Source organism: Vanessa atalanta, chromosome 2, assembly GCF_905147765.1.
Source record: "Vanessa atalanta chromosome 2, ilVanAtal1.2, whole genome shotgun sequence".
In the NCBI taxonomy this organism is placed as follows: domain Eukaryota; kingdom Metazoa; phylum Arthropoda; class Insecta; order Lepidoptera; family Nymphalidae; genus Vanessa; species Vanessa atalanta.
Window position 1 is genome coordinate 9444020 of NC_061872.1, and position 27269 is coordinate 9471288.

The 27269-nt window shown below is 32.9% G+C and overlaps 3 protein-coding genes across 8 annotated transcripts; 1 reads left to right on the forward strand and 2 right to left on the reverse strand.

The window, feature by feature from the left end:
- Window positions 1–856: 856 nt before the first annotated feature.
- LOC125071983 (leucine-rich repeat-containing protein 57-like) lies at window positions 857–2350 on the reverse strand. The gene has a single exon (XM_047682440.1). It carries the CDS (start codon window positions 2189–2191, stop codon window positions 1475–1477), a length of 717 nt encoding a protein of 238 aa, XP_047538396.1. The 5' UTR covers window positions 2192–2350; the 3' UTR covers window positions 857–1474.
- Window positions 2351–3388: 1038 nt separating this feature from the next.
- LOC125074449 (metal-response element-binding transcription factor 2) lies at window positions 3389–10049 on the forward strand. 3 transcript variants are annotated; one of them, XM_047685818.1, is made up of 11 exons: window positions 3389–3703; window positions 5211–5423; window positions 5620–5913; window positions 6068–6213; window positions 6293–6388; window positions 6460–6542; window positions 7081–7276; window positions 7676–7843; window positions 7931–8040; window positions 8120–9035; window positions 9530–10049. In XM_047685818.1, exons 1-11 carry the CDS (start codon window positions 3688–3690, stop codon window positions 9920–9922), a joined length of 2631 nt encoding a protein of 876 aa, XP_047541774.1. In that variant the 5' UTR covers window positions 3389–3687; the 3' UTR covers window positions 9923–10049. The 3 variants fall into 3 exon arrangements, with proteins under 3 accessions (XP_047541774.1, XP_047541784.1, XP_047541788.1); XM_047685828.1 differs by having other exon boundaries at window positions 6293–6346; XM_047685832.1 differs by lacking the exon at window positions 3389–3703 and adding an exon at window positions 4244–4402.
- Window positions 10050–11953: 1904 nt separating this feature from the next.
- On the reverse strand, window positions 11954–26904 carry LOC125075531 (bromodomain-containing protein 3-like). Of its 4 annotated transcripts, none has more exons than XM_047687250.1 (21): window positions 26378–26904; window positions 24056–24122; window positions 23833–23979; window positions 23689–23745; window positions 23359–23529; window positions 23078–23272; window positions 22701–22994; window positions 22507–22605; window positions 22275–22424; window positions 21883–22062; window positions 21531–21778; window positions 21088–21419; window positions 20413–20703; window positions 20166–20324; window positions 19958–20080; window positions 19591–19707; window positions 15505–15572; window positions 14390–15424; window positions 14165–14307; window positions 13193–13379; window positions 11954–13012 (listed from the first exon to the last, which is right to left on the reverse strand). In XM_047687250.1, exons 3-21 carry the CDS (start codon window positions 23875–23877, stop codon window positions 12947–12949), a joined length of 3960 nt encoding a protein of 1319 aa, XP_047543206.1. In that variant the 5' UTR covers window positions 23878–23979; window positions 24056–24122; window positions 26378–26904; the 3' UTR covers window positions 11954–12946. The 4 variants fall into 4 exon arrangements, with proteins under 4 accessions (XP_047543206.1, XP_047543201.1, XP_047543216.1 ...); XM_047687245.1 differs by having other exon boundaries at window positions 20413–20715; XM_047687260.1 differs by having other exon boundaries at window positions 20413–20715; window positions 23689–23749.
- Window positions 26905–27269: the final 365 nt, after the last annotated feature.

Sequence of the window (27269 nt, forward strand, 5' to 3'; positions counted from 1 at the left end):
GACCGAATTTTAAACCTGAGATCCTGAGATCCGGTTAGATATTAGATAGATATGCGACATTAAATGACAAAACCAATACCAATTTTAAGACGTTAAATGTGTCTCTATAAACGTATCTATTTTTTCATTGAAATTTGAGTTTCAAGATAATCAAGGGTTTTAAATAAATAAAGCATTTTCAAGTGTTTATGTTAAGCAGAATTTGAAAGGTCAAAAGTAGCTTTAAATGGTTCCTACACACAGCTGTTGCGTCGCATGTTCTTTTTCTTAAATTGGACTTGGGTTGACATCGTGTCGCGTGTCTAGTATACAGTCCATCAAAAATTAATCATGTTATTTAGTTTATTTTTAGTCACTTAGTAACTGGGACAATTACTATTAAATTAAATATAAATGCACTAAAGCCTTTCAGAAATTTCAACAAAATAATCGCAAAATCGACAGAAACTAAACGTCTCTCACACTTCATTATAAAAATATTTATTGGGGAAAGATGTCTTTATTTCTATTATCAAGGAAGTGCAAATAATCGAAAATAGTTTAAAAATCAATTTGAAATTAATTTTTAAAAGATCACCAGAAACGAAGATGGATTTAAAAAACAAAATACAGATTGATTTAAATTTGGAATCCATTTTTGTTAAAAAAGAAAAGAAATAGTACCTTCAGATTACTGCATAAGTAAAACAATTATAAACATTATATATTATTTATTAAATAAATAAATCTACTCTCTTTATAAATATTTAAATAGTAATAAATGGAAAAATATTAATATATCATTTCACAATTTCGCGCAGAAAAGAAATCTAAGCTTTAATTTTAAAATTTAAGAATAAAAAAATAAGTGACAAACTTGGAATTTAAAGGTTTAATTTGTGAAATAAGGAAGCAGTGTTGCCAGGTAGTCTAATGTATACAAGCATATATATTTGTTTAGATCAAATTTTGGCAGCTGATATGAACCACTTATTATACTAGAGAATTAGCTATAAATAGATAATAATATAGATTATATTTGAAATTAATTAACTCATACTCAAGTTATTATCATTCAACTGCATGTTGTTTGAATACTGGCAATTTCTGTAAAATCTATTTATTAATTAAAAAGTAAGAATTAATTAAAATGTAGGTTTGAAAACCATAACTAAAGAAATCTTTAAAAACTGTATTGCAGGTACTTTCCTCATTTAATATGTGCGTTCAAAATTAGGAAAAATATACCTGACAGCACTTGAAGAAAATACAATGATTAGATTGCAAAAGTGTAATCATTGACCAGTAATTAGTTTAATATTGCATTTAATTTACTTTTACTGTTATTATTGTAAGTAGTGTGCGTTTGTTGTGATTTTTATTAAAGCTTGTATTATTAATATTCTATAAGCTTTTTACATACACTATCACAAAGAATAAAACATCAAAACATCACCGTATCAAATCTTATCAATGTTTTTGATTAAATATATCATCAAAACATTTTCTTCTTCATTGCTGTATACCTTTCTGTATATTCATTATAGCCTTCCAGCGATGCTAATTGTTTTGGTTCAAAGAGATTACCATCAATATTAATTGTGTGTATCTTTGAATCTCTTAGCAAGCTTGGTGTAATCATATCTAGACTTAAGCAATTTTCTTCTAATCTCAATATTTTCAATCGTGGTGCTTGATACAAATCCTCACTTAAAACAGAAATCTCGTTTTGACTCACATTGAATTCAACTGCATAGAATTTTGACATACCTGTTGGGATCTCTGTCATTTTGTTATTTGAAAGATCTACTACCTCAATGTTAGGTAGTCCTAGCAATTCCTTTGGGAAAACTTTGAATTTGTTATTATTTAAATAGATTTGCTTTAAATTAGTTAAACCAGAAAAGGTGCTTGGTAAGCATGTAAGTGAATTAAATGAAACATTGAGCAGTTCCAACTTTTTCAGATTGGCTAATGATTCTGGCAAAATATGTATCATATTCGTGCTCACATTTAGTTGTTTTAAAAACTTAAACATGCTCATATCTTCAGGAATATATGGTATTTTGTTCTTAGATAGGTCCAAATTTCTGAGTTGTTCCGCTAATGTGAAAACTTCTTCTGGTATTTCCTTTAACTTATGATTTGATATTTGTAAAACTCCTGTTTTTGACGCCGTTTCATAATGTTGTTTTAAACCTGAATTACCCATTTTAATAAAGTATTGTACAATTGCTCTAAAAAAGGCAACTTAACTTTACGTGAGTATAAACAATTGTAAGTTTTTGAATTTTTGTTTAAATAAAAAATCAACAGAAAGTTAATTTACTAAGTATAAAAATACAAACAGCAAATCAAATTTCTATGCCAATGTCATGTGTCAAGTTTTAATGTAATATAATTGTCTGAATGTCAAAAAAAATAATTCATGTATGGCATGGATACCGAGACGTTTAGGATTTAATTATCAATAGACGTCTTAAATCAAATCCTAAAAATCGATTGAATAAGTTTTTCAAATAATCATAAAGATACAACCGAATTTCACAAAACAAATTGTGAAATAAGAAATGGATATCATTTAAAAAACCTCAAAACAACAGGAAATAGCCCGCGCGCGAGCTATCAAGCCAATCCTACCAAAACGGTTTGTGATTTGACAAAATTACAGTCAACCCACTTTTTATTAGTATTGTTATAGCTTCTAATGTAACTTACAAAACGTGCATGAAATGGATTTAATTGAGCATCAAGCTATTAAGCAAATTAACTATAAATACATTATAAGAATGAGTTATTGCAACTAAAAAACACAAGACAATAGAAAATATTGATATTCAACCTAACTTCATTTGAACTTGATTTTATAGATTTGTCACTATATATTCTGTATACAAATTACATGACAATGACGTAAACTTTTGAACTTGAATTATTGCTGCATAACAATAATTATAAACACTTAAAATAACAGAATTACAAAGACAGCTACGGTAAATTATTCGATAAATGTCATCATTCATTCCATTCCGTAATAATACAATCTTCCAAATAAATATTATAGGATATACTTGAAACATTAGTGGTTAAAGAATTTATAGGTACAATTTCAAACTAATCTAAATATGAATATTTTTTTATCTTATTTGACTACATTTTCCTAATCCTGCAAAAATATTCTCATTTTTAAATAAAGTAAACTGAACCAAAATTAAGTACAACTATGATGCGAATAATAATTTGCTTTTATTTATATTACCCCTTAAGTTCGATACCACAATAAGGTTAAATCCGAATATACTTTATATCCGAGTTATCATTCGAGTCAGTCATTCCAATTCTTCATTTCTAAACCTAATTATTTAATACTCTGTGCATTAAATATATCTGTAAAATATTCATATTCGACTTTAGGATTTATAGGGCTATTTTGTACAGACTTTTACTATAACTAAGTATAATTTACGTATTTTAATATCGGTTAATCAATGAAATGGACAAATAAAAACATAAATAAATAATTTACTGCTAAGGTTTTTTGATATATAACAGTTTCAATTTTGTTACCGCGGGAAAACAGCAATAGGTTTGACTACTATAATGGCCGCAATAGCGCCAATGCTTATAGTGTTTGTTCTTTTAGTATGAATTACGAATTTTAAATACAGTTTTAATATTCCGCTTCTTATACATAAGAGCAAATTTAAAATGGACATTAACGCTGGTAAGTGCCGGTTTATTGTCACGCTTAATCATTTATTATACGACATATAACATATCGCTCATAAAATTTGGAAGATTGAGCATACTATCATGATATAAAAGAAGTGTTAATAATAACGTTCAGTTTTATCCATTATTATATTTAATAGTGCGGTTTTAATAAACAGCAAAGTTTTGATTAATATTCAGCATTCGCTGGTTAAAACCTATATAACACGTCGACTGTTATTTGTAACAAAAGTTAAGTTTCTAATTTCCGACTACATTTAATAGAGGTAAAGTAATACTTACAATAGATTTTTCTTCAAAATATTAACCAGCCATCAAGTTAACTTGTCATTACGTTTTTTCTAAATAAATATTTCATAAAAACTCCTTGGAACATAAGTAATAACATCTTTTCTCTATTAAAGGAATATGTTACAATTTTTAAAAATATTTTTTTCTCATAAATAATCTTAAGAAACCATAATCAGCTAAACTAATAATCTCTTTCAAAATTAGAATTAAATAGTTTTAAACAAACAGTTTTTAAAATAGTATGATAATATCCATGTATTAAAAAAAATATAGAACTTCAAGATTACAGTAGACTAGTGGTTAAAATATGTAATATTTCTTTTATATAAGTAATGTATAAATAAGTATATAAAATTTTCTTCTATTTTTGCTGACTAATATTGGAAATATGTTATTTCAAGTGAGTATATAATTACTAAATTTGAATTTTTTTAATTTTGTGCCTTTGAATTGTTTAGTTTATGTTTCCATCGTGTGGGCAGTATACTCTTAAATAATATTAAAAATGAGATATATAGTAATATTTAATTAATTTTAATTAGTAGCTATTGTAAATACACCTTATCATATCTATTACAATAATCTTTAGAAGGTGTTCATAAACTGTGTGACTTCAGGCTTGACTTGACAAATGTTGGAACATGTGAAGGATTATTTTTATTCACTGAGTAATAAGATATGGGTGTATAGTTGTAATCATATGGCTAGTAACATTTAACTTCAATTTAGAAATTACTATAATGTGTTCAAAGTCCCCCTTAATTATATATACATTTTTATACCTGCATGTTCATATGTATGTTTATTTATGTTTTTTAAGAGAACCACATTGATTATGAATACACACTAATTTAAAAAAAAAAACTATAATATTATAGGTTATATCAAAGAGAAGAATTGAGAATAAAAGAGAAAGATTTTGTATTTGAAAGATTAACTAAAATGTAAAGAAACCTAGTTTGTTCATTTGCTGGTAAAAATATGTTAGCCATTATATTTATTATTTCCATTGAAAGACAATTAGATGTTAATTTAGCATGTTATTTGTAACATTAAAAACCCACATACATACATAAATATTAAATAACATCTTGCTAATAATACTAATGATGCACACAGTGGCATAAGATTTATTCATTAATCACAAAATGTATGTATATTGTTAGTAATGGTATGTATATTAATAGTAGCTATTTCTTTCTTCAAAGAGGTCTCAACGCAGTTGTCACTGATCGATGCACTGCTAAGCGACTTTGACAAAACAATTACACCATGCGCTAACAAAAAGAATGAGAAAAAAGAAGAAGAAACACAGGATGCCATGCCAGACTCTACTACCAACACTGAAAAGGCTACCACAAACCCCTTCCATTGCGGCGACGATGTCCTCGTACCCAACAAAGATGGAAGATATTATTTAGGTTTGATTTTATAATTAAGCAATAAATAGACACTCACTTATTTGTTTTGATGGTTTAAGTTTTGGTTACTATTTAATAGCCCAAGACAATGTCTGGTGGCTTGCAGTTAGTATTTAGGCAATAAATATGATTACTAGTAGTCATATTTAACAATTTAAGATTGATTACGATTGCGTTACAAATTTAACTTCAACAGGGACAATAGTAGAGCTGAGCACAAACAATGACAACGATTCGTGCGAAGTGGGCACGGGCGTGGCGCGGTGCCTCGTCAAGTTCGGCGACGGCACGCACGCCTGGGCGCCGGTATCCACACTCAAGCTGCTCAGCGTGCCTCCCGCAGACGACGGCAGAATCATGTGCGTGGTATGCAAGCGCAGGGAGGGCCCGGCAGCGAGCCCCGCAGCCAACGCGATCATCGCATGCGATATGTGCGGGAGAGGCTATCACGCGAAGTGCCACACGCCCCCAGTTGAGGCGTGGATTAATGGTAAGATTAACTTTATTTAATTTTGGGCCCTTGATTGCTACTATTTTGGTATTATTGCCGAAGATATGGTTTTAATAGTTACAAATAAAACTATAACAGATGCAACGCTATCTGAGGTTATATCGAGTTCATAAAACTAGTTAATTCATTTTAGGTGCATCATGGCATTGCAAGCGATGTGTCGACCAACGGTACAGAGTGGCTGCCGCAGAGAACAGAGCATCAAAACGGTCTGACCTGTTCAGGTTCAAGGGAGGACAACAGAGACGGCAACAACAAGAACTTACACCACCCTGTGATGTTGGTTTCGATCAAGTAATATGTTTCATTAAACCAAAGAAGAGGACAATTTAAATACAAAAAGTATTTTTATTTTCAGACTGCATCGACTACGTCATCAACTGCATCAGATGCTGGGAATAATCAAAATGAGGTACACTGTTATTGTGGTGAAAAAAGTGATTGGCTTGCGCAAGTATGTCAATTTATACTGCAAGTTAATATCTGCAGTATTTTATCTTAGTTAACAACTATTTTTTGTTTCAGATGTTACTATGTTGTCGATGTTCCCGTTGGTTCCACCAAAGATGTGTTTCAAGTTTACAATATCCATTGTATGCCGGGGATAAGTAAGTTAAAAAAATGTATAACTTTTTTTAAGAACTAAAAGAAGTGCAATATTTATTTATGTTATGTAAATTTATAATATTTTGACTAATTAATTCTGGATTTACAAAGACTTATTTTGTTTTCCCTGACATGTAAGATGTCACATTATTCTAAATGTATGTGAAAAGACTAAGAAGAAGAGAAGTCATACTTTTTTTTCTCGTTATATACATTTTATTGAATGCTACCTATGACTTAAATTGTTATCAAATACATTCATATAATTTGAATTTAAGGGTAAAGTTTTTATATTTAAGAAAATTAATATATCAAGAAAACTTTTTATAATTTATCAACTTAACTTTTTATATTTAATAATTTATGGTAGCTCAAAACTTTGAGTATCCTAAATGTGGCCCCAAATGGTGTCCCAAATGGTGTCGGGAAATCAACAAAATCCTTTTTGAATATGTGCAGAATCCAGACAAATGGCATGAAAAATTAATAATTATGAATAATAATTGTATAAACAGGTATAATATTGAAGGAATATTGCAGGTTATACATATTCGCCTGTGCGAAGTGCAATGGCGGCCAGGAATACCTGCGACGGCTGGAGCTGTGCTGGCTGGAACTGGCGCATCTCGCGCTGTACAACTTGACGGTATATAATGCGCCCAACTACTTCGACCTCGATACCGTCATCATGCCCTACATTATGGACAATTGGCATGCATTGCAACTGCCTGAAAAGGTGAGTATTATTTTTATGTCATGATCATGATAAAATTGTATGTACACCACATACACACACACGATATTTTAATTTACTGGTTTAAGGTTAATGTTTACAAAACAATAACAAATTTACCAAAACTTCTACATTGTTACCTGAAAAATATCCTTAGTCGAGTCCAATAAACTACGTATGAAGAGGAGGGCTATTTAACTAACTATCCAAACTCAAAACAAAAAAGAGCTAAATGTAGTATTTCTTAAATAAGTATCCATTCAAAGTAGTGTGTAGTGTTGGTATGACTATATTAACATTAAAAGTTCTAACAACAGAATCAAAACTGTTACATAAAATACAAGCTTACTTAAATAAAAATAAGTGAGAACCATATAAAACACCAATCCATTGTTAAAACAGATGTGGAGGACTCCAGTGAACGAGCGACGCGAAAAGATACTAACGGCTCTGACTTCGTCGAGAAAGAGATTTAAGTGCGGTCGCGAGATGAAGAAACGTGCAACCATCTGGGGCCTGCGCTTGCGCCGTCCACCGCCGCCGCCGTTACAGTTGTCGGCGTTGGAGCAGGTATTATGTTATATATTGAGTCATATAAATAGAATAATATCATATTTATGTAAACTTTATGAAAGGAATTATTTTATTTTTTTACAGATTAAAAAAGGAGAGCCATTGACTGATGAAATTGTACGGGAATACGCTCCACGGCTACGGTTTTTGTCACGGGCACCCTCGCCGCAAACAGTTTTATCTATTGACGATAGGTAATTAAAAGTGTAATCAAGAAAAAATATATTAATTAATTATTTTTACTAAATAACCATACATAATTTTTTGTTTCAGTTCACAACCTTCCAGTAGTAACAATGAAAAAAGTTCCTATAAAAGTCATAATCAACATATGATAGTGCCAGTAGATGGTCACTGGTTGAATCTGATGATGGGTAAACGCTTCCACGAAAATTTAAATTCGAATTCTAACTCTGAAAATGATTCAGCTAGTTCCTATGAGTCTGTTAAAACAACGGAACGTGACGATCAACCATCTCCCTCCGTGTGTACGTCCACTGCTAGGAAATCCGATGCCAAAGAAGATGCTTTAGAAAAAATATCAGAAATAAATGAGTCAGAATCAAATGAAGCTAAATCTACATGTGAAAACTCTCCAGTGCCATCTCTCGACACTTCCCTTTTACCATGCTCTGTTAAGTTAGATAATATACCCAAAGACAATACTGATGATATTCATTCGAGCATTAATGACTCTTGTAACATTAATATTAACAAACATACCTCGCGAATAGCCACAATGAACCTAGAAGTCTCTAAGTTATCCACTAAGAACATTATTGAACATTCCAAAATAATGTCACTCCAACATATGGACAGCTTACCTCCATATAGCAGCAGTTTTACGCATGACATGGAGTCCTCCGGTGACGAAACATCCAGTAGAGGGACGCTTGACGCTATTATACCACCATTGAAAGATTTTCAAGGCAAAAATAATCCATTTTTAATGCAAAACACATATCCATCGAAAACACCATTCTCATCAAACATAAATGTGTATAATAAACAAAATGGTAGAAGTCATTATCATTCGAGATTCTCATTGCCAAGTCAACTAAATCCTCTTATGGGTCCCATGGTGCGACCTTTGAAAAGAAAATTGAGTGAGAAGGATATTGTAATAGGCCCTAATGGAGAGGTTAAAAGAAGAAAGTATAGACGGCCGCGGAAGCATTTGCAATTACAGGTATTTCCTTTTTATATATACTTGTTATCATGTCGGTTAAACGTGTGCGGCTTATTAATATAATTTACTTGTATAAAGATTATAATAACAAAACTGCAGTCTGACCTTGACCAGAGAGAATGATCATATACGTTACATAGTTGGTTACCTGGAATAGATCCCAATAAGTATAACTATGCAGCGATAAGGTCGCCAAAATTGTACGCGTCTTTTATTAAGGCTGGATCTATGTTGTATTTATTTATTTTCTCTATGTGGTGCACAATAAAGTAAAGCAAAGTACATATTATATAATTTTCCTGCCAAATGAATAAGCATAAATTTTACGACAGTAATCTGTCGTGCTTAAAAAAATATTTAAAAATGTCTGTGAAAACAAAAGAAACAAGACAGCAAAAAGACAGAAAGCTATCTAAAAGATTAATCTTGTTATTAAATTATTAAAAAAATCGAGTTATCTATTTTTTTAATGACAATGTGTCAATTTATTTCAGCTCAACAAATCATGTCCACTGCCAGATGACGCTTCTAAGACTGCTCAGACGCCAACCGAAAATGGTGACATCACACCACCCGCCCCCCATAATATAAACAATGTTAAATTCCATGGGAGAAGACTGAGACAGAGACAAGAGAAGAATTACTATGAGAACGCGCGTCGCAACACGAACAATAGCGCTAGCAGTAATAACAGCGTGAAGAGCTTACAGCTGAGCCCTCACAAGGCAAGCAGCGGCGCTCCCGAAGTAGATGCTCGACAGTTGTCCGCGCTCAAGTCTAGCGTGCAGTCGTACTTCCGCGCCGGCCAGACGTACCGCGTGCTCGCGCGCAGGCTCGTGCCGGGACACCTCCCCGCCTACCTCATCGAGTGGGACTCCGCCTCGTAGGCCGAGGCGCACATGAATTTATTTAAATATACATATTATTGTAATTTTAATATATAAGTGCTTGTCTGTAGCCTAATTTAGTTGTACAGTAAGATCAAGGAATGTGATATATTATTATTCCAACCTTTTTACGTTGTTTCATTTCATAATTTTATATTTTGCAAATTAATTCTAATTTAGTGACGTCATAAGATAGAGATCGTCCTAAATTATTATCACATTATTCTTTTATAACATAAATACATATCTCTAATGATTAATTTTCCATTGGTAGAAAAAAAATAGAGAAAGGTTATCGACACGATCTAACATGAGATTTTATGGGAGATGTGAGAAAATATGAAACTGTGTATGTGGGTGTAAAATATAAACTTAGTTTTCAACATCTGTCAAATTTTCATTGGTCACGTAGGTTTCCCTAAGTAATCTTGTCAAATTTAAAGTTTTCCTCGTCTTATATAATAGGTATGTTGTAATTAATAAAAACATCCTGTTTTTTTAATGAATAATTGATGTTCGGAAAAAAAAGGTTTCTCGTTTCACCATTCAATAATTGCATTTATGTATGCATTTCGTACAAAAGGGTTCCACATGAATGATGTTATCTAATACGAAATAAATTAGCATTTGATTTTAATTATTTGCCCGGAATTGACCACGATGATTTTCGGTTAAGGTCTACCAATTGACCCAACGGGATTTGTTTTAATACTGTACCCACGTATAGCCTATTCCAATAGCCGAGGTGAAGATACAACTCACCTTAGATTTACTAATAGCGCTGCTATTTTAAGTTCGAACAGTTCTAGAATATATTTTAATTTATTTATTTACAACACAACATATTCCAATTAACTACTTGTATCCATTTTGTTTTCACTTACGATGTTCCGATAACGTCACAACATTAAAAAAAATCCTCATGTTTGACGAATCCATAACGAATACTATGGATTACTTTAGATATAGACCTGTGCCTTCATTTCAATTCAAGGTTTTCTCTTTCTGCCATTGAAATGTGCTATAGAAAGTTTGTATTCTGTGACTAGGCCCTTATTTTACTGACAGTAACAAATAGTTATAGCACCAATAAGCGACATCAGGCCAATGCTAGGGAATGAGAATGTGTAGCCAATTCACATTTAGTAGACTTATTAGAAAGAAATATAGTGTTTTAATACAATTAACAAATAAATACTTGAAGAAAAAGAAGATGATGACTTAATATTTTATTTTTAAAACGGGAAATTGCGTTGGAAAAATTATTACAATTTACAAAAAAGGTAACCAAACGCTTTTTATCTAATTTAATAAATAATTAGGTACATATAAAAAAAAATGTGCTTCAAAATTCTTTCCATATAATAAATATTACTATACATACAAAGACAAAGCGATCAGTCGCTACTGTCTATCTCGATTTCCTTTTTCCTTGCTTAACGTTTAAAAATAACATAAAATAAACTTCAGCTGCGATATTCGCATCAATATTTTAAACTTTAACTTGATCTTTTCGAATTAATGCGTGATACTAGATTAACTAGCGGAACGTGTTTTCAAGCCGTAAACCTAAATTGGTTAAATTTTAATTGAAATCATGATTTTGCACGTCAAAATTTATTGGATAAGAAGCTTCAGTTGAAAACGATTACGAAAATATACCCATATTCATGAGTAAGGAAATTGGGACTTACAGCTCACGATAATTCGAAGGACTGTTTTCACATGGGACCTCTTATATTAATTTGATTCTGTCATATGCTATCAAATTATCTGGACATTTGCAATTAGCTTCATAATCCAAAAATTACACACATTTACAATTATCAAAATAATTGTAAGTTGAAGAAATGCCAAATTTATCGTTAAAAATCTATGAGGTGTGCGTAAAATAAAGCAATAAATGAATTTTCATTTTAAACTTGTAGATATAAGATTTATTTAGCGGCTGTACGATTTCAAATGTGTGGATCCAGATAATTTATAAATACATGTCGTTTTAAAAATTATACATTAATTTAAACAACACAGTACATTATGGAATGTCAATATATTTTACTTTATATCTACATTTTGATTTGAGTCTGGTAAAATGGCTGAAATTATAATTTGCTTAACAATATACAATTTTTCGTATTTCGGTCGGTATTGTATCACTTACTCATTCTATAAACTTATGAGTATGTTGAATTTCGATAATACTTTTATACATTTTCCACTGGAGTTAGCTAACTACAAAACATAAAAAGACATATTCCAATGTAAAATAAATATATTTTCAAATCAAATGTATGACATTTGATCTGTTTACTGTTGACAGAATGATAAAAAATCTACTAACATTAAGCAATATTTATCGAAAATCGAACACGTAACAGAAATTCCATTTACTATTAAATACATAACGTAGGCTGTTATCTCATTGCATCGTGGCTAATCTGAGGGTTTTAAAAGATCCTACTCGATTATGAATCCGACTAAACGTGAGTAACTAACGTACTGTCGTGCCATAATGCAATGTGAAAACACACGAAGAATAACAGATTTCACGGTTAAAAGTTGATTGTCTATTTATCAATTACATAAAATAAAACATTTTTGATTTTTCCCAATTTCAATATGACTACCATTCTATTTATTAGTACATACTATAAAACAAGTTCGGAAGGTAGAAGACGCTCCTAGAACAAAATATAAATATATTATAGGCTTACGAATGTAAAGAGAGTTTACATCAAGAACTTGCATACAAACTTATTATAATACAGTTTATTTTAAAATGCAACCCCCTTGTAAAGGCCTATAGCACGCAACCACGAAGTCAAGATTGATGGTACAACAGTTTAATTTATAATATGTATATCTATTCACAGCACTTAACCACATGTTAGTCAACAGTTTCACACACAAAACGATCACAAAGTCACTCCGGTGTCATACTATCACCATTGTATAGATTGCATTGACAATAATATTTATTTTATATACTCATATGTACAACTATAATAATGTCCGCGCAATGAATTACAACGATTCTTCAAACGCTGCCATCAAGTCGCTTTGCATATTCATATCTATCTGGCCTGCCATCTGAAAAAAAAAAGTCTTTAGAAGAAACACTTCATAGTTTGCGAAATAACATGTGTATATAGTAGGAAGAGGGATACATAGAGCTATCAGGAAGAGAAGAAACATTGTATAGTATAATAATATTGAATTGCGTCGAAATGGAATCCGTAAACATGTGATTCATAGTGGCTTATGGCTTACCGCTTCCCGACGTCGACGCTCCTGCTCGCGCTGACGCAGTCGGTCGCGCTCGGAGGCGGGCGGCTTGTCGGGCGCGGCGGGAGCGGGCGGCGCGGCGGGCGCGGCGGGGGGCGAGCCGCGCGCTACGGGCGACACCGCCGGCGACGACACCTCCGCGCTCTCCGCCTTGCGCGCGCTTACACCCACCCTGCGAGTAACACCAAAAAGATTTCTTTATTCTGAGATAATAAGCAGCCCAATTTGGACCATCAATAATTTTACGGTTATGTTTAAAACAACGTGTCAAAACTTTTCAACGTAATATAATATAGTAACAATAAACGCTATTCATTTTCAATATCACGTAATAGAAAAAAACATTACAGTAGTTCGTCATTACGGGCCTCCGGTGTCTCCGGTTTCTTACCCAATTAACGACGTACGGTAAGTGTAATACCTATTGTAATATTATGTTGGGTGATAAGTTTGAAGTTTATAAATTAATGTTTTTAATAAAAATACTGTCCTATGACAGGAAAAAAAATAAGATTATAGATACAAATACAGATAGTATTTGTATCTATAATCTCGTGTGCAAATAAAATAAAACTTCGCACTATATATCTAAATAAATATAAACATATAAATCTTCTTTAATTTTTTTATAATTCGATGACTCAATTATGTATGAAATACACTCAGTATCATACTCATACAATTTGATGATAACTATTTTAATCATTTTATGAAAAAAAATATTAACTTGTTTTATCTCTCTAGCTTTAGCAAGTAGGAAATGCTTGAAGTGTGTGCTTACTACATTGATGAATGTACAATTTATAAAACAACTAAGATATACTTTTATACTATGTTGCAACTTTAACACAGCGTTATGTAAATAACTGACACATCTACACTGGAAAATACCAATCGTAGTCTACGCTTCGAGATAAGATATTATTTCGATGCTTTAGTAAAGTCAGGAAATATTACCTCATTTTATCATCTTCGGGATGCCGCCTTTCTGTTTCTTGACGCTGTCTTTCTCTTTCCGCTTGCTCCTTCTTTCTGAGTTCTTGTTGTTCTATTAAAGCTCGTTGTCGATCAATCTTTTCACGAGCTTGTTTTTTAAAGGCCTATTAGAATAGAAAATTAATTAAGCACCACGAAATAACACATGAAAAAAACCATGATACATAAAAACATAACATATCTTACTTGAAAACTGTCCATTACTGGTTTCTGTTTTATTTGATTATTAACACCAATGTTCGGGACACTCTGAGGACTACCGGCTTGTGCCAAAGACGACCAAGAACTAGCATTCTTCAAATTCTGCTCTTGTTTAAGCTTAAAAGCTTGAGCAAAATTAGAGTTCTTGGTATCTTCTACTTTTTTATCTATTTCGTACTTTACTCTATCAGTAATATTGTTGCCAATCATGTTAGGTACTCCCATAAGATCTTCGATCGGTTTCGGCGTTAACAAAGGTTTTACTTCCTCCTTTTTAATCACCGGTGGTATCAAATTAGGAGTATTTGGGATGTTTAGATGTGATTGTGCCGTTACAGAGTGCGTGTGGGGTACAGAGTAAACGGGGTCAAATATAGAGGAAACTGGAGGAGCAGTCGTTAAGCACGGTATGTTAGGATTAATATCAGGCCTCAACATTTCCCGCTCTTGCGATGTATTCTTTTCCACAAAGCCATTATGGGGTTGAGGATACATTTCATTTTTTATCTGTTCGGTGACATGAGTCATATCCGTCAGGCCTCCAAGCTGAGCCATCAGATTGTGATGCGTCGCATCCGGCATGATCGAAGGCTTCGGCAAAGCGAACTCCTCGAGTCGCATCGATGATTCAGACGCGCTAACGCTAACATCCATCGGCACATCTGCTTGCAGGCTTCGCTCGAGACTGGCGAGCGATCGCTCGATAGGGTCTATGTAGTGCGAGGCGTCTACTTTATCGAGGCCATTACGGGGCTCGGTTTTCATAGGGGGCTTCTGAGGCTCCTCTCTGAGGGCGGGCACATTCGAGGAGTCGGGCGCGTTGGGCGCGGGCGCATGCACCGGCAGCGCGGCGGGCGGCACGAGCGGCGCGCTGGCTGCGGGCGGCAGCTTTGCGTCGGGCGCGGGCGAGGGCTCGGAGGCGGGCGCGGGCGCGGGCGGCTCCGGCTTGGGCTCGACGCGCGGCGGCTCGACGGGCGCGGGCAGCGGAGCCACGGGCACCACTACCTGCGGGACCGGCTTCTGGAATTAAGTTCGTGAAGATCATCAGTCGAATCCGATTCGTTTGTAAAGTTAATTTTCTGTATGTGAGTGATATTTACAGTTTGCGAAGGAACTTGTTGTGCTTGTTTCTTGAGTTTCTTCTTGGAAGGTTTGCCGGCACTCGTACCTGCAATGATCGAAAGTTACTTGACGAAAACAGATTAGCAATTGAAAAATAATATTCAATTGTAATATACGTATCACCTACCTACGGTATCCATTAACTTGCAGTGACTTATTTTTTTTAACCTAAAGGAATTCTTCAGACCCTTAAAATTTTAATAATTACACTTTTGACTCTTAATAACCTTTTCAAATTATTGTCATGATCGTTTATCAGACGGACAATTAGTTTTCACAATTATGAAACAATCTGTTGGGGTCGCAAATTATTTAAAACTAATTTAAGATAAATAGTAGTAGTGATTTATTGTGCCACATTCTATAAGAAAGTCTTTAATTATTCTATAAATTTAATCATTTTGTGTAATTATTTAAATGGCTAATGCAAATGTATTTTTACGGTAATAAAACCAATCCTCGAAAGTAGTACGTGATTAATTTAATAGATATATCCAACAATTTAATAAATAATTTAGCTTGCTGTTAGTAAACACTGCATAAAAAGACTTCCTTTATAGAATCGGATACACACAAATTAGTCACTAATTATAACCCAACTCTGTCCTCTTAAGTTACGCATCTATATTATCACGATTGTGAAATCCCCTTTATTTTTCAATTAACTTGCCAAGTAATTGACAAGCTGTAGTAACATCTGTAGATATTGAAAAGAAGGTTATTTAAAAAAAACACATTGATAGGAAGAAATACCTTTAACGCACTTAAACAATAATGAAACTTCAGATCTCAGGGAAGAAAATAAAATTCAAAATATGTTACTTAAAAGTTTTACTTAAATTTTTGTAATATATTGAATTATATACAAAGTTTTTTCATTACCACTCATTCTTATTATCTAATCAATTTAAAAGACATGAGGGTTGATTAAATAAATCTTATATTTATATAAGATTTATTTAATCAATCAATTTACACATGGTGTTTCTGTTTACACACATCAAAAATCTACATCAAAATTAAACGTCGCGCAATATTATTTAATTGTACCAAATATTTACTAAAACTTTTTTAAAAACTAATTGAAAACATCTATACATGTCATTTTAAGCAAATTAATATCCAAGTTCATACTTTTAACATTTGACATTTATAATCTCCATAAACTTATTTGCAAAATGCTAACAAGAGTATATACGATCGACTATTTTGTTCTTTAACCTTGGCCCTAGAAAAGCGAGGATTTCAAACATAATACATAATAAAAGACGAAGGCAATTAATATATTAACCCAAAAAAACTGTTTTTAAATATATATAGTATAAATATAATATATATGTATGTACAAGGTAAAACTAAAAAAGTTTGAGTTAGTATAAGAAACAGCAATGGAAAACAGAGAAGTTGTTCCCCTTTGGTTCCGTCAAATGTAAAACTAATTGCTACATAATGTAAATATTGTACTTGTGTGAAATCCTATTGCTTTAATTTTTACATAATTCCTATTTCTTAGAAATCATCAGGAATGTACAAATGTCGATTTTCTTTTACCTTTAAATAACTTATATTAAAATACTGTTAGCCCAATTTTGATTAGTCTTACATTGAAGCAGGTATTTTAAATAATATCGTATAAAATAAATATTATAAAATCTTCTAAAAGAGAATTAAAACAATGATAGATATTTAGCTAAAATTATCAAGACTCAACCCAAATCACAATTTGTGATGTCGTAAATGTGTTGTTACCCATGTAACATTATTTCATCATTTCTAAAGTTCAAACACTTCTCAGAAAAATACTAAAATGGTTTAAGCCTTGCATATATTTTAGTAACATTAAGAAATTCACAAAGTATGCTTTGTGAATCAATAATTTTATTGAACAAATTAACTCTGTATGTATAAAAAATAAATAAGATAAATTGAGATATTATTACAGTACTCTATAAAATGCTATATATATATTTGTTTTTTATAAGACCTAAAGCTCCTAAAATTATATTTATCAATTAAGCTAATTAAAAGTAAAATTTTAACATACATAATAGTAGATATTTATCATAATGTTCCAGTCGCAGTCATGACGTTTCGCAATGTTCAGATATTGTAGATCATCTACTACTTTAATCAAATAAAATAACAAAGCGTCCATAATTTGTTATTTAGATGCAATACTCTTAATGTGTCCATAAATAAAGTGTAAATATTTAATGACTGGAAAATTTATAAAAATCAAATTGACTCAACTGTCAAAATTTCCAAAGTACTTTTTACTTGTTGTCAGGCACCTGTCGTGACACACGCAAATTATTGCACCATTTTCCTCCCTCCTTCAATTGGGCATAACACAAAGTACAATTTTGTGGCGAAGCTAACTACATACAAAATACAAATATTCAGCTGTGTAAAATAAAAATTACAAATAAGTAAAAGATTCTACAGCGGCAGGGCCTAATTTAATTAACATTTTATTTAACATTCATCGGTACCATCAACATTTTTTTATATAGTAGTATGTATACAAGTTTGCAAACAATTTGTGGAAGGAAGGAGGCCAGCTTTGGGTATATTGAGTGATATTCGATTTCGATCACACGTCGCGTTGAATTTTGGGAGCAAGCATCGAATAACAAGCGTTCAACCAATAAACCATACCTTTTCAAGAATTAATTTTTTTAACTACAACATGTCACTAGATAACATCCTCGCGGTACGAGAGAGCAGGGGTGTAAGAAGGTGTGATAATTTTGCTTGCTAAATGTGTCCGTCCTTACACAATTGTTTGCATACCGTGGCAGACTGGCTCCTCCGGCGTCGTCCTACCGCCTCCGCAACTTACGCGCACTTTATTCTTATCAATTCCACACTAAAGCGATTAGTAACCGTGAGATCTGAAGTTTCCAATAAATATTTATTCCGAGATAATAAAATTTTAAGGATGCAAATGAAATAGCTTCGCACTTGAGGACATGATATAGTTAAAAATATTAATGTGAAAAGGTATTTCCTATTGGTTTATGAAATCAAACCAAATAAAAAATTCTCTTACCGGCACCAGTTACGAGTGTCAGCGAACACCAAAGCTGGCTTCTCCTCCTTACCAATGACTTAACTGTTTTGTGCCTTTACCAACATTTCTTATTATGTTCAAAAATTTTGGATCTCAATGACTGTCTGATCGAATAAAAAGAGTCGTTTCCCTCTTTCCAATATCACAGTAATATAAATCATCATACAGAACTAGTTCTGCAACGCACGCACGCAAACTCATGCACACATCTAATAATCTACATTCTTCAAAGTAATAAGTACTAAATTTAATAAGAGAATTATTGCGAGGTTGTTTCGCCTAAGATTGTCATACTGTGTTTAAGACATATAAAACTGTATGAATGTGAGGTGAAAGTGTAGGATTGTTAAAAAATCTGTTTGACACAAAACAGCATACAACAAGCAGTCTCAACTTTCAGTTTGGTAAGCATTCATATATTGACCAAATTATTCCACTCAAGATCGTTATTTGAGATAAAAATAACAATTAATTAATTATCAATCTGGATCAATAAATAATATCACTCACAAAATGAAATGTCAATAAATAAAAAAAAAGTTAAGGTTTATCCATCACACGGACATAAAGAGGATCTACACAAGTAGGTCTCATTAAAATCTAATTTGTCTTTAAAATGTTCACAATCTGATCGGTTATTCTAGACATTACGGACATACCATTCATTCTGTCACTGACATTTTCAGACTAGAATAAAATATTAAAACGGCATTAACCCGTCCCACGTACAATTCGAAACACAGTACCGCGATAGATCACATATTAAAAAAAAATACTGGCAAAGGTGAAAACCTCTCAGATTTAATTCTTAGATATGAACAATCGGATCTAACCTAAAACTAATCATAGATCTCAAGCATTTCGAAAACGTTCATCGCAACACGAAGATATCTCTTAATTAAATGCACGTAACATTAAATGTAAGTCTAAGTCGTAACGCGCGAGTTCGAGCGCTAGCTGCAAGGGACAATTAAGGCGCCGTGTGTCTAACCTGCTTCGCTGTCGCTGCTGTCGGACGAGCTGGTGTCGGTGCTGGACGAGGAGTTGGACGAGTCGGACGAACTGGACGACGACGACATTCCGCCGCCTAGGCCCTCCTTGCAGCCCTCTGCGACCACAATGGAGTTAATTACATATTAACATCAGACAACATCAAATAATATTCATAACTGTTGTATGATTTTATGAATTATAATATACTTAATGATGCCTTCATATCATTAGCCAGCAAAGCATTAATTTATATATTTATATATATATTAAAATACCTCAAGTAGTCATTTTGTATAAGAGGTTTACACAAAGTACATATTACTCAATACCTATGCAATATCTGATTATTAAATCATTTCAGTCACCTTTTTTGGGTTGCTGTTTCTTATTTGTTCCTAATTGCCCTGATACATCTTGCAACCTTTTTTCTAATTCCTGCTTTTTCTCAGCCATCTGCTCATCCTTAGATTTGCCAGACACTTTTCGATCTAAAAAAATTCAAGTATATTTAGACAATAATCATCTGACAGATTATATTTTAAGACATTATTTTTAAAAATTAAAAAATCTTACGTGTTTTCTTCCGAAGACATGAAGCTACATAGTTTTCTAATTCTCTAAGTGTAGATGGTTTTAATGTTTCAAAATCTATTTCGATTTCATCTGGATTGGAATCTCGCAATGAAGGTTCTCTGCTTTGAATAATGTGTACAACCTTTCCCAGTTTATCACCTGAACGATAAATAAATGATGTTAATATCGATTTGATTTTTTTTAAAAGTGAAAGTGACATTCACAATACAAAAAAGGCAATACTAACCAGGCAACTTGTTGATGTCAAGCGACAGCTGCCTCTTCTCGTCGTACGACATGGGCTTGGCGAGGTCCTCGTCGTCGGTATCGGGATGCGCGTGGTGCGCGTGGTGTGCGTGGTGCGCGTGGTGCGCGTGGTGCGCGGGCGCGTGGTGCGGCGGCGCGGCGGTGGGCGTGGAGCTCTTCTTCTTGGCGGGAGCGCCCCGCGCCGCCGCCTTGCCCGCGCTGGCCGCGCTCACCCCGCCGGCCGCGCCCGCACCGCGCTTGCTGCCAGTCTTGCCGCGAACGCCACTCGTCGCTGTCGACGATACTAAGCGTTACCCATTATCCGTCATTTCCTAGTCGTCTTTTTGCGCTTTCGTATTTCTTTATCCATCTGATGTGTGTATTCTAGTTTTGGAAGAGTACTATATGACGGGTTCGATTGCCCTGACTGATAAAGTTCATATTAAAGGTAAATTCTACATAAATCGAAGGAACTAGGCGATATCGTGATCGAGTTTATTACAATACAAATGTAAATATTAGATAGAGACGAAATGTTAATTTTAGTCACGCATAAAAATCATATTAAGAATTCTGGCGGAAAAGAAATTAAAGCTAAAACTTAAACTATTTTCAAAAATCCTATTTCATATAAAATAGGCATAATTTATATTTATAATTAATAAATAACACTTACCCAAATTTTCTCCAATATTGTTTGCTTTCGCACCATAACCCGCAACAGCATTTGTTTTAGGAACAGCATTGTTTGTTATTTGTTTTTTTGTTTTGTCTTTCACTTTCTTTTTAGCTTTCTTCTTATTATTGGACTCTTCGACAAGCTTTCGCATTTTTTCCTGGAGTGCAAGAAGTTCCTTTTCTAACAATTTCACTTTATTGTTTCTTTCTTCCTCTGAGTCATCCGATTCAGATTCAGATTCGGAGCCCGATTCTGAGCTAGAGGCTGAGCTCCCTTTATCTATATGTGGTACTCCTACATGACTTGGTTCATCAGGAATCTTGGCATACCTGTAGATCAAATGATAAAAAGAATAGTAGAATTTTTAAATTACAATTTTTTTTACAATATTCATTATTTATTTTTAATGTTTTATTCAGTATAATAATTATGTTTCTCACCTCATTTCAAAAACATCTTGTAACTTTCGGGCCATAGCAACCACGTCGTGATCAGGTGGATTATATTTGTAACAATTTGTGAATATTAAACGGACATCTGCCGCGAATTCCGCGGCCGTCTTATATGCTCTACCATCCATCTTCTGTTTAACGGTCCCGAGGTCCATAGGTTTCTTAATAATATCAAAATAATCATGTAGACCGAGCAACTCGGCATCAACGGGTTTGTAAAACGGCCACGCGTAACCCTGTAGAAAATCGTTAAATCTAAATAGCTCAGATCTAAACATTAAAATATAAAACAAATCGCACTGCGATCTTTTAAGAAAATACAAGAGGTAAGTTATCTTACGGAGTGTTTCTTAGAAAAGAGCTCTTTCAATATTTCGTTGCAGCTCTTGAGCGCGTCGGACAGCTTCTCCTTGCTCTTGGCTAACTGCGGCGTGAGCGCGGCGTGGTGTGACGCTCCGGCCGCTCCCACGCTGGGCGACAAGCCGCCCATTTTAAAACCGTCATCTCCGACTCGACCTGCCTGGAAACGACTTGTATTAATATCTTGTCAAAATACAGTCGACTCTAATACATTGTCAGCAAAATTAATATTAGTTTAATTATTATTAAAGCGATTAGCTGATGTAATTATATTATACACATAAAATAATGTGGATGGAACTATGATCAGTTGTTTAGCAATATTATCACACTGGAAACCCAGTTCTTATTTTTAAATTCTCTATAACCTACTTTTTTCTGTCTGCCACTTTCTCTTCTGGTAGAAATTTTGGCAGGTTTAGGTCCGCTCTGCTGTTCGATAGTGGGAGTTGTATAGCCGCCTTCAAATGAACTACCCATAGGCGTTGTGGTATCAGCTTTTCTCTTAACGCCTTTTTTTACCTATTAACAAAAGACGATATAAATTTAACATGTTTTCTAAAGATAAAAATATATAAAAAAATTTTGTTAGTAACTTAATTACCTTAGCAGGTTGGGTCTGTGATAGCGTGACGGCTGGTATTGTAGCGACTGGTTGCGCTGGGGCTTGAGTCACATGGAAATTGGAAGGTTGAGTTGCTACCTATAATTAATTATTAAAATATTACATCCATTAATAAAAAATTATATTTATATGCGAAAAAAAATTATGTCGCGTCGCGTAATAAATGTGCATACCTGTTGCGGGAGTCCAGTGTGTGTAGCGGGCGGCGTAACCGAAGGCGCAGTAAGCGTGGGCGTGGTCGTGGTATTGGTGGAGCCCACGAAGGCGGGGTGCGGCGCAGGCGCCATTGGCTTGACGGCAGAGGTCCGCGCGCCCAGCGCCGCGCTCGCTGCGGGTGCGCCCGCGCCCGCCGCCGCTCCGCTCGCCGTCACTCCCCCACTCGAACCTCCCGTGCGCTTTTTGACTCCACCCTTCCCGCTGTTCGATGGCATCTCGATTTCTTTTTCTTCCTTGTCCATTTGCGCTATCTAAATGTTTTTATGAATCGTTTATAATTTTTTTCAAATTGAATAACGAATTTTTTAAGGTATGGTTAACAAATATCCCTTACCCGATTTAAAAATAACTTTTCTAGTGTTTGCGCCATTACGACAACGTCTTCCCCTGGTTTATTGTAAACATAACAATTTGTGAACATTGTGTTGAAATCCTGAATGCATTCTTGAGCGGAATAATAGTAGTTTGACTCGAGACGCTTTTTTATTGTACCTAAATCCATAGGTTTTTTGATGATTTTGTGGTAATCCTGAAAATTAATATTATTTATATAGGCAATCTTTTATGGAACTTCGATTTTTAATCATAGAAATATATATTAAATATTATACTTACAGGAATATTTAATTTTTTTGCATCTACGGGTTGGTGAAAGGGCCATGCAAATTTGTGTTTCCACACTGCCTTAATAACATTCTTTTGGAGGAACTGTAGCTGATTGGTTATCCGGCCTTGCCGGCGTGGAACGTCCTCGGAGGACGCGCCATTGACTGGTTCCGCCGAGGGCTACAATTGTAAAAAAAATCGTTTAATACACTGTTGGACTGACTATATATTTTTGCACATTACAAGAGATTACAGCACAGTACCACTTTAATATTGAAGATAATATTTAAACAATTATTGTTGTCATAATTCGTAAATCTTTTAATTTACATAACTTACAGTGCTTGTTGTAGCGAGGGGATCGACTGCCTGCTGCATTGTGCTGGAGTCTGCAATCTACCTGCCAAGACCACGCGAAAACTATAGTAACTGTTGTTTACAAATACAATTTTAGCCACTAATGTTAAATGATAAAATCCTCACCTCAATTGTAACAAGAGGCTCGTCCAATTTCTGGCTAAGAGGCATCAGCTATACCCTCTTTTACCATATAACGAGTCTATCATAATATAATGAGGTGCATTTGCACCTAGGTATACTTCATTTTTTTCATTTAAATATTTTTTAGACCTAGAGAAAATTAAAAAATATATTAGTTAAAAAATACTATGCTGGATATAAAAAATATGCTTGGATTACACTTTACCTTGCACATACATGCAGTGTCCGTATTGCTTAGGAATTTGTGTTTACACCAACTTAGTTTCTTGAACCTGAAATTATATATATTATAAATGCTAAAGAATTCTATAGTTTTTATTTCCAAAACATACATAGTAAAAAATATAAGCATAATAAAAGCATTTGTTTATATAATATATAACAAATTTAGTTTATTTTGCCATAAATAAAAAAATATTAAATACTTTATGCAATGCAGAAATTTTTAACCAATGTAGAGGAAATTACACAAAAGTACAATTATTTATTATTGACTATGCTTATTCATCCAAAAAGCCCTACTTAACATTCCATACTCGAGATTAACTTCATTTGGCCACATATAATAGCAGACAGACATATTAATTCAATAATTGTCAATAATTTTGTTACATAATAAATAGAACCTGATAATAAATATAGTCCAAATTTTCATGCAGGCATTCAAACACTTTTGTTACATAAATAACCATCAAGACAATTTATCAACAGATTATAGCATAACCTGGATAATTTGAAACTATATGGTCTTAGAATTTCTGATAACTTAAAAACACTTTTCATGATAGAAACCATTTCAGGTTTCATTGCATATAATATTTTACAGCACAGTTAACTTTTTCAGGTTAAAAAAAAGACATTTAAGCAAAGCAAGCAAAATTTTTATAGAATATATATAGTCTTTTGAAATCTTCATACACTAAAATAACTCATTAAATTTTAATACATATCCGATAACTGGACCACTTGCAATACATACATTTTAAAAGCAATGCTCCAATAATAATGATGATATATTAGTTTGAGTATATAAGCTTTTGTATATTAAGCAATCGCTACAATCTTTTCAGTCAGTACTATGAACTAATCAAGCTGATGAATTCTCTATTACAAAATATTTTGATTCTATTTTACATTTAAGAAATAATAAGTAAGTATTATAACTATATAGTCCCTAGGATAAACAGAAATAATTACCACAGATGATTTTTATATTTGTTGTTTTCCTAACGCTGACTGGAGAGTAATGTTCGAGAGATGTAAATAGCAAATGTGTTTATTTTAGGTTATAATATAAAATTAAGACCAATTGTGATTTTTAGGTTTAAATAACAATTTTAATAGATATAAATTTATTTCAACGCAAATAACTTACATGGCAAACATTAAAATCATCAGAAAAGAGTTTATTTACATTTTCTATTTATGATTAGGAATGATTTTGAAGATATTAATTTTGGCTTGAGTGCGTGTTATTACTCACTATATTAAAAATAACAAATAAGATTTTTATTTATAATTTGTATGTTACAGCATTTAATCATTTAATTAATTGCAAGTAATATAAGATTATCATTGAATAGAAAATTATATATATATATATATATTAGTCACTGACACTTATGCCATTTCTTTAACTTATATCTCTATTTTTATTAAGACTACAAATTCTTCAAACATGTTTGGCCTAAGTAAATTGGGTAGGGCCTCATCAATAAATAACTTATTAATATATAGGCTTCTGTTTGATTTATAGTAAAACAGGCGAATATAACTAAGAACAAAAGTTAAAGTCAATGAGAAACCACCATGCATCATTAAGTAAGATTTTTGGTTAATCATGCTTGTATAGTTTTTAAAGCCCTGCACCCATACCATCAATGCTATTATAGTAAAACAAGTATAGCACTAAATTGTGATCCTCATATCATTACCTCAGTATTAGCTGTCAAAACAAACTGGACACTTTAAAAACAATTGGATTAAATTTGGATAACCTTACGTCTCTAACAAGCTAAAAGGAGAATGGAGACTGGTATTTTTAAGATCTAGAATGTTCCTTGACACAACTGATTATTTAACTGAATTAAAGGGTGTGAGGGATGAATTTTTAATAAAAGTTGGTTGTTTATTATAAATATCTATATTTATAGTAAAATGAAAGGAAAACAATGAATTTAACACTAAAATAAAATATAAAAGGTACATAAGAGTAAAATTGTTATATCGATTACTGCGTATTTCTATATTGTTATATATGTAAGCAAAGAGAATTTTAATGTCCAAATTATATTTCAGATTCTGAAGCCGTTGTATCTACTTATATAAGTAAGCCTAGGACTTAAAGAATTTGGTGAAAACCACTCGCCTAGAGGCCAAATCAAAAATGTTGAAATATTGCTTATTAACCAAATCATGCAGACTCTACTATTATACATTACACAGACCATTTAAAATACTAGCAAAATAACAAAATTATAATGTTTCAATTTCGAAACAAGCTAAGAAATTATGAAAAAAGACTTACGAAGATATATTAACGCCAATATGGCGGATGAACTAAAAATACGATGTTGGAGTAACTTCTGCAGAAGCAAATTTTATCGATTTGCTTGACTATATAAAACACTCCACATTTAACAAAGTTCATAGTCATTTAATGTAGTTATAAATTCATCGTCTTATCGGAAACAAAAACCACTGTCTTTTTTATACAACAAAGAATAGCACAACACGAACTCTCAAAGGTCCAAGCGGGCTTCAGACATGGCCGCCAAGCATGAAGCGAGTGACTAGCGTCTTTAATCATATCTAAAATACATTTGTCACTATTTCATTCTGAAAATCAAAATAATATAAAAATAATATAGAAAAACGTGTAAAACATTTATATTTTGAATTTTGGTGAGAGGATGACATTAGGTTTCATAGTATTCATAGGATTCAAAAGAATGCACTACGAAAATTAAATCAGTATGCATAAGCCATTTCAAAGCGCTCAGTGGCGCCCCCAACTCAACCTCAAATCTTGATCAATCAACTCTCCCGCGTCCGCGCTTTCGCGCTGCCGCTTTCCCTCCCTAAAATTAGTACAGAGTAAATAAGCTATTATTGAATATACTAAAAAATATGTTGCCTTTAATGAATTAAATATTTTTTTTGAATCTTGGAAATATTTACTTAAGTTGAGGTTTTAATAAATGTGTATTTTTTAAAGTAGATTATATCATTAGATATCATACTTATTTGTTAAAAGGGAAGAAATGAATTATGTCGACTGATTCGCAGAATACTGTTTGACAGGACTATTTGAATAAATTTACTTAGGCACGGACCTTTGTACAGGTCCATTTATATATAAAATAGGTAATAGGTAGCATCGATTTGTGACATATTCTTCCACCAAACAACAATACGCA